This window comes from Hyperoodon ampullatus, assembly GCF_949752795.1.
Source record: "Hyperoodon ampullatus genome assembly, chromosome: 10".
Lineage (NCBI taxonomy): Eukaryota > Metazoa > Chordata > Mammalia > Artiodactyla > Ziphiidae > Hyperoodon > Hyperoodon ampullatus.
Window position 1 is genome coordinate 69,505,311 of NC_136923.1, and position 8,236 is coordinate 69,513,546.

The 8,236-nt window shown below is 55.1% G+C and overlaps 1 protein-coding gene across 2 annotated transcripts in view; it reads right to left on the reverse strand.

The window, feature by feature from the left end:
- The window catches only part of MDGA1 (MAM domain containing glycosylphosphatidylinositol anchor 1), a gene marked incomplete at its 5' end in the record, with an annotated part of 53,553 nt that extends 45,843 nt beyond the window's left edge, over nt 1–7,710 (reverse strand). For both annotated transcript variants that reach the window (XM_079713271.1, XM_079713270.1), the window contains one exon: nt 7,644–7,710. In XM_079713271.1, the coding sequence (XP_079569397.1) occupies nt 7,644–7,710 (67 nt within the window). The remainder of the gene's footprint in view (nt 1–7,643) is intronic.
- Between the last annotated feature and the right edge of the window lie 526 nt (nt 7,711–8,236).

The window sequence follows — 8,236 nt, forward strand, 5'->3', positions numbered from 1 at the left end:
GCCTGCCAATGCAGGGGACACGGGTTCGAGCCCTGCCGGGAAGATCTCACATGCCACGGAGCAACTAAGCCTGTGGGCCACAACTACTGAGCCTGCGCTCTAGAGCCCACGAGCCACAACTACTGAGCCCGTGTGCCACAACTACTGAAGCCTGTGCACCTAGAGCCCGTGCTCCGCAACAAGAGAAGCCACCGCAATGAGAAGCCTGCACACCACAACAAAGAGTAGCCCACACTCGCCGTAGCTAGAGGAAGCCCGTGCACAGCAACGAAGACCCAATGCAGCCCAAAATAAATTAATTAACTAAATTAATTAATTTTTAAAAATCCAAAGTCCTTACTTAGCCTTCAAGGCTGCAAACAATCTGCCCCCATTAACTCTCTAACCCCACCTCCTACTCCCCTCCCCAGGGCTCACTCTGCTCCAGCCATACTGGACTCCTAGTTGTTACTAAATAGTCCAGGCATGTTTCTACCCCAGGGCCTTTGCAATGGCTATTCTCCCGCCTGGATCACACTTCCTGCAGACATCCACGGGGCTTCCTCCCTCCTCCCTCGGGCATCTTCGGGTCTCTGCTCTGGTGGCACCTACTCAAGGAGCACCTCTACCCCCAACTAATGGGTATGAAGTTGAACCACATCCTACCACACCTTGTTCCCTTAGCTGCTTTACCCTTTTTTTATAAAATTCATCACCATAGAATGCATTACTTATTCACTGACTTGTTTACTGCCTGTTTCCCCTCAACTTGAACTTAAACTCTAGGAGAACAAGAGCATGTTTATTTCATCAAATATCTCAAGTGCCACTTACAGAGGCTTCACTTACCTGTTTGTTGGTTGGCTGCAGTTCTTGTACCCACTCCCTCCTGTTCATTCTCACAGCCACCACCATGGATCAAGCTCTCATTACGACTTCCCCAGACAACTTCTGGATCTCCTGACCAGTCTCCCTCTGCCTGACCGTAGCCTCTTCAAACACACAGCTGCATGGCTACCCAGCCTGATATGAGGTACCTGGGCTCATATCAACCCATTCCCTTGCTCAACAACCTCACAAACCCAAGATTCCAGCCTACTCCCCCCCACGCACAGGCTTTATAATTAGCAAATCTGGGTTCAAGCCCAGCTCTGCCCCCTTGGACAAGTAACTTCATCCTTCTGAGCCCTCAGTTTACTCATTGGTAAAATGGGCCGATGAGTGACTCTCTCTTAAGAGATTATGGTAAGGATTAAAGAAGACTATACATATTCCTTATCTCAGCCTGGGCAGCAAATGTTAGCAGTTTTTATTATTATTCCTTTACTGTTCCAACTCTAACTGCCCTGACTCCCTTTCAACCTACGCTCCAGCCCAAATCAACGACTCACAACTCCCCCCACACACCCAGGTTCTTTATCCTCCATGCCTTTGTCATAATGAGTCCTCCACCTGGGATGCCCTTCTCACTCCTTACTTCTATTTGTCAAGGCTGGTTCAAATGCCCCCTCCTCTACCAGGCCTTGGAAGTAATTTCCTCCCTCTTCGAATTCCCACAGCCCTTTATCTGCCCTTGCCACATGGCATTTATCAAGATCGTTCAGGAACCACCATCTTGTATGTGATTCCTCTCCCCTTCTCCTTGAGGGCATCTTATTTATCTCAGTAGCCCTGTCAGTGCTCAGAACAGGGCCTTGCTCAAGGGAAGTGCTCAGTAAATATTTAATGAATGGTGAGAGGGACACCATACTGTTTTCCAACCCCCAAATCAGAAGATCCACTGGGATCGAGTCTACAAGCCACTTCTTACCAGCTGTGTAACCTTAAGCAAGTTCTTAAACTCTTAGAACCTTGGTATTCCCATCTGTTAAATAGGGACAATAGGACCCCCTGTTCTGACCTCTCAGAATGTTACGGAATCAAAGGAGGTAGACACATGAAAATGCTTGGCAATGCACGTGGTACTTACACACCTATAAGATATGGTCGTCAAAACCAACGAGTCTCCCCTAAAAAGCTCATTCCTATTTGCCCAAAAAGATGCCTGAAAGAATCATCATCGAATGCAAGGCAGGATGTCAAGTGAGTTTTACTTTCTTCCTTATACTTCTATGTTTACTCTGATTGTTTTTGCAGAGAACACATGTTACTCATAGACTTGGGAAAAGGGAGATTGCATTGCTTAAGAAAAAAGATTCATTCCTTTGGGTTAAGCATTGCTTTTGCCTTCCATATCAGCATTTAAATGAAATAGGGGCCCCTGAATACCTAGTATCAGCCGTCAGCCGATGTGTGCCTGCAAAGCAGGGTCTCTGACTATGGGGAGGAAGATGCACAAGAGGGGCCATACCCAGGTTCACAAAGAGGCAGCTCTGCCAAGGCACAAGCCCCTGCTCTGCACACAACCCAGCCAAGCCCCACCAGAGAGCTCTCCTCCAGCCTAGGGTTCAGGAAGTGTGGCTTTGGCCGCAGGCGAATGCCCTGGGACACTGGGGTGGGGACACAGGAGGTGGAGGGCGGCCTGGAGCTTCAGAAGGCCCTAAGGAGCTCCGGTGGGCCCCAGGCTAAGCTCATCCTACTGGGAGGCTTGAGGCCAAGAGAGCCCAGGAAAGGCAAGAAGCAATGTGACAGCCAAGCCCTCCCCCTGCTGGCCATTTCTGGAGTGGCAGCGCCAGCGGCACAGGGCAGGGTCCCCAGGCACACACCCTCACACCTGGAGCCTAGTCAGGCTCAGGTGTCCAGAGGCATGTCAGAGCTGGGGAGCGCTCTTCCAGGACTGAGTGGCCCAAGGTCCCATCTCCCAGGTCCCCTGTTTTTGCCAGGTGGGGCATCTCCTGGCCCATCCTCCCTGAGCCCAGCCACAAGGAGATGAAAGGTAGGAGTGGTGGAGAGGGAAGGCAGACGAAGGGGAGGGGGGAGGGGGTGGGGGAGAGGAGGGTCCTCACACTGCTGCCTCTCTCTCACTCCTCCCAGGCCCACCTGCGCCTCCTGGGCAGCGGGAGAAGCCATGGCTGCTACCACTGCCCGGATTTCCACTCCCGCCCCCAGGTATTGATTTCCTGCATCATTCATTTGTTGGCCTTGGCAGCTGTGATTAGCTCCCTCCATTCTCCCTATGGAGCCCTCACCCGTCCCTCCATGTTCCAGCAAAGCAGAGCTAATACCAGGCTCTAATCGAGGCTTTGCCACCCTGGCCCCAGCAACTCACAGCCAGGCCTGGCCAATTACAAGTAGGCTCTTGGCATGTCCCCAGCCCGCCTCTCGAAGGTGCCTTCCTGGCTAACAAACTCACCCTCTCTAACCACCCCCAGCCCCATTCCCCAGAGCCCCCTTCCAGGCAGGAAGCACAAATTTGCAGCCTGCAGTGTAGGATGGGACATAATGCGGCTCTTGACCTGAAGGAGGACTCTCCGTCCCGACGTCAGGCCTGGGAGCCCTCAGACTAGCACAGGGGTCAACTTAAACTCGGTGGGGCAGGGGTGCAGACAATGCCGACAAAGCAAACAAAACAGCCTGGATTTGTGGACACAAGGCCCTCTTTCTCCCTCATGTAGTTTCTATAACTGAGAAGGAAGAAGGGACACAGGCAGGGATCTTCTTGAGGACATTTAGAAACCCCCGAGCCTTCTGCTTGCCCTGGGTGGCAAGAGTTTTCTGATGCGATGCCTTCCTTCTCCAGGGGACAGCCAGTTTCAAGGCATGGGGTAGAAATGCCAGTGAAAAATCCCAGGGGCGCCCACACTCAGATCAACACCCAGAAGACGGCACTGGGAGACACACTTCCTGAAATTCCCTCTCCGCACCCCTCAGAGGAGGGAAAAAAACCTGACTTGGTGATAATTCTGTAAGCTATGTTGCTCTTGTCAAATTATTCAACATCTGTCTTCATGTTCCCACAAAAATTAGCATAGGATAGTAGTTTCTGATGACACCTTTGGTGAAATATTTTGACTTCCACCAGTAAGTTGCAAACAACCTGTCTTAAGGATAATGTCAATTCACACTCCTGCATATTAAATAATTCAGGGGTTTGTTGTGTTTTTGTAAAGGAGAGGAGTCCCACTGACCTGCCCCTGGCTGGAAGTCCAGCAGCTATGGAAGGAAGAGAGGAAGCCAGGATGGAGGCGGGGGTGTTTTCTGATGCTATCCACACATAGGATATTTCTCCTCCATCACCTAGCTACTGTCTTTGCCCCAGAACTAGGCGTCTGAGGACAGCCCACCCCCCTGGCTTGCCAGAAGCAGATTACAGGATCCACTGGGAGCACAACAAACTGGGCCAGGAGATGGGAGGCAGGAGGGAAGAGGGGACGGGCTCCAAATGGACCATCTGGTCCAGTACTCAGCTCCTGTAGCATCTGTGCCCCCAAGAAGAGCAAAACCACCTGACCAGACTGAGAGCACCTCCCCAGTCCTATTGTAGACAGCAGACCTCAGAGACTGACAAGAGCACACTCAGAGGGAAGCCAGGCATAGGGCTCCAGGCACCTGCCTCCCACCAGCCTCATCAGAGACCCTCAGCACCGGCCAGATCCTGACGGGTTTATCCTCCACACCCTGCTCTTCCTCCCTCTCCTCAATTCAGCTTCCATGTTAATCTGCCCCTCCCTCAGCCACACAGGCTGGGGTTCCCTCCCTCCGGCACACTTTTTCTTTTGTGCCTTGAGTAAAACCTGCCTCCCTTCTCACTGCCAGGGAAGCTGAGGTCCCCTACGGCTGCCAGCCTAGGACTCCATGACTCTCCCTAAGCAGAGACTCTCAGAGAGACCCCACTATGCTGCTGGAAACCATCCTAGACAGAGTTCTTGGAGAGAAGGAATTTCAAGAAGCATTTCCTCAACTTCCCCCCAACAATGGCCCTTCGTTCATGCAACAAATATTTGCCAGCTCCTGCTGTGTGCCAGGCACCATGCTAGGTGCTGACATACAATGATGGGTATGAGTGACCATCCCTCACCCCTACACTCTACTCTTTCTCAAACTGCTTCATCTGCTTTGGTGGGGCGGTGGGCAGAGCAGAAGAACTAGCTCACCATATTATTTCTTTTTTTTTTTAAAGAACTAATTTTTTTTAATTAATTAATTTATTTTTGGCTCCGTTGGGTCTTCGTTGCTGCACGCGGGCTTTCTCTAGTTGCGGTGAGTGGGGCCTACTTTTCATTGCGGTGCACGGGCTTCTCATTGCAGTGGCTTCTCTTGTTGTGGACATGGGCTCTAGGTACGCGGGCTTCAGTAGTTGTGGCTCACGGGCTCAGTAGTTGTGGCTCACGGGCTCTAGAGCACAGGCTCAGTAGTTGTGGCACACGGGCTTAGTTGCTCCGCAGCATGTGGGATCTTCCGGGACCAGGGCTCAAACCCGTGTAACCTGCATTGGCAGGCGGATTCTTAACGACAGTGCCACCAGGGAAGTCCCTCCCCACACTATTTCTTTAACCCAGACCCAGTGATACCATAGTTCTCCCTTCTGCTATATCTGGCCAAAGCTTCTAGCATCACAAGGAACTCGGCAGCCTCTTGTGGTCCTCCTCCTCACTAGATCCTCCACTCTCCATCCACCTCGATTAAGACTTTTCACCCTGCAGCTCCCCTGAGGCCTTCCTTGGAGTCATGCTCTCAAAGGGCAAGTGGAAAGAATGTCACCCAAGAGCTCCGGGTTGGCCCCAGTGCACAGCAACACACCTTGATTTGCTCTGAGTGAGAGCAGCTGGGACCCAGGCACACGAGGGAGTGGAGAAAACACAGAGAAAGGGGGACTTACAAGCCAACGGCTAAATCCTGGCCCCAAAGTACTCTGAATCAGGGTCCACAGAAACTACTGCCCCACCCCCTGCCTTCATTGCTGGGGTTTCCAGGCTAGGCTCAGGGGAGCTTCTTCAAGATGGGTCCCATGCAGCCCCGGATAAGGTTGAAGAAACTGGAGGGGATAGAGAAGAGGAATGGCCAGGAGATGGGCCTGCCAGATCTGCCCAAGGGCACTCAGAGGGAGGAGCAGGGTGGAGGATAGCAGCAGAGGCGGAGGGCTCCCCATCGCTCTCCAGAGCCCCTGAGGTGTGGTGAGAAGGCAAAGACCTCAGCAGGTCCCTCCTTAGGCCACCTCTTAAGGAGACAGTGAAGCTGTAGGGAAACCTTGAGGAGAAAAAAGAAAGAGGACCCACCAGTACACCCTGATGTCTTCCCCTACCCTGGGGAGGCCAAGGCCCTTGGAAGACGCTCAGTGGCCTCCTCTCCACAATGCAGCCTCTCTCAGTCCCTGCTGCATTCTTCCTCCTTCTTTCCCTTTCTGGCCTATGTAAAGGGCCAGGCAGTAAGAGACACACAAACTAATTAAGAAGCAGAGTTTGGCCAGATGCCTGGGCCAGCCTCCCCAGGGAATTAAGCCCAAGCCAGCTAGCTGTGTAGAGCCAGGAGTATGTCACCTCCCAGATACCCCCAGGACACCCCTCCCTCTTGCCAGGCTCAGGGAGGCAGGCCAGGCATCCCCAGAAGGAAGCATTTAGCATCTGCACTTGAGGCTGGCAGCTGAGGGACAATGCCTCTGCCTCCACCCCCTCAACAGAATAGGTCAAACCCTCTCCCGATCTAAAGGTGAATAATTAGGTCCTCAACCCTAGAGAAAGAAGGAAAGAGAATCTTCCCCACTCCAGCTACACATCATTTAAAAAGTGACCTATACAGACCACCTTGCAGTCAGAAGAAGGTAAAGTAAGGGCCACCGGGCCCCAAAGACTTTTTGTGCTGTGGGTCAGGGCATTGCTGGCTGCCAGAACTCAGAGGGAAAGTCCCTGAGAAGGATGAGCCCTCGTGATCCTGAACGGATGATGCCCACTCCCGAGATCTTTCTCCCGGAAAACCCACGAGAGAGAAGGGAGAAGGGGTAACCAGAGTTCCCTTGGTGCCTGAGGGCGTGGGTGCGGACGCGGGAGCAAAGCTGCGTGGCAGGAGGCAGAGTTTCGACACGTAGCCTGGTGGGTGCGTGCAGTGTTTGCTTTCCTGGGGACTGTGGCTGAATGTGTGCGCGCAGACAGAAGGAAGGTGGGGCTGGGGTTTTGTAGCTGGGAACCGGGGACAGGAAGAACTAACTGGCTCAGGAGAGGTCCAAGAAGGGATTCTGGGGTCTTGGGAGCCGGATCTAGGGGATGCCTGCATCCGCTTGGGCTGTCAAGAAGCGAAGCAGCGAAGCCCAGCGAGAGCCGGGAAGGCGAGCCAGCCGCCGGGCCGCGGTACTGGCAGCCAGTTCGCTCGCCAGCCGGGCGCAACTCCGCATCGTGCATCGCTCGGCTTCCACTCCGGAGGCCGAGCCAGGGTGGGATGAGGTTTCGGTGCAAGTCGTTTACCCAGCCCCCGGTGTGCGGTCTGTCAGGGTCTCTCGAGCCAACTGGGTGCTCTCAAGTGTTCCGATTCACTCCCGCCCCTGGCAGGGTTTGTGAAAGCGGGTACTACCTCCCCCCGGCATCCCTGGCTTCACGCCAGACCCTACAACCTGTCTCCGTGCTCCGAAGCAGCTAGCTCGATCTCCTCGCGCTCTGGAAAAGGGCGGGGACCTGGGCATCCACTCCAGAGTCCGAGCCGGGGTACCCACCAAACCCGGGCAGCGCGCACTTTGCGCCTTTTGCAAAGTTTCCGCGCGGTGCTAAGCCGGCATGGAGCGGGACGCGGGCTCTTACCGTAGACTCCTTGTCCCTGGCAGTGTAAGGGGATCAGCGCCAGAAGTAGAAGGCAGGTCACCTCCATCTTCACGGCCCGTGCTTCATTCCCGCGAGGCGGCGCAGCCCGAGAGGCGGTGGGGGGCGCCTCCGCCGGGGCCCTGCGATGCCCCTTGCGTCTTCCCCTTCCCCGAGAGGCGACGGAGGGGGCGGCGGCGGCGACGGAAATCAGGAGGCTGAGGAGGCGGCGGTGGCGGCGGCAGCGACCTGGGTTTCTCCTCCGGCGGGGCCGCTGCCCGCGTGGGAACGCAGGGGGCGCTGGCCCGGCCCCGGGTGCCTCGGCGCGCCCGGCGCAGCAGCCAGCGCCCCGGCCCGAGAAGCCCGGCAGCCGAGCCTCTCCGGGTTCCCAGGACTGTCCGCTCGGGGTTCTGGGCGCCAGGGACCCCTTTGCGGAGGCGGAGGCGCTTCGATCCAACAGGCCACCGACGACTGACAAACTTGTCGTTTCCCCGCCCAGGGGACGCCCCTCCGCGGAGCTGGGGCGGGGAGGCCGGGGCTCCGCTGGGGTTAATCCGCTGTCTCCAGTTCTGCGGCCGGTGCTGGGGGCTCAATGG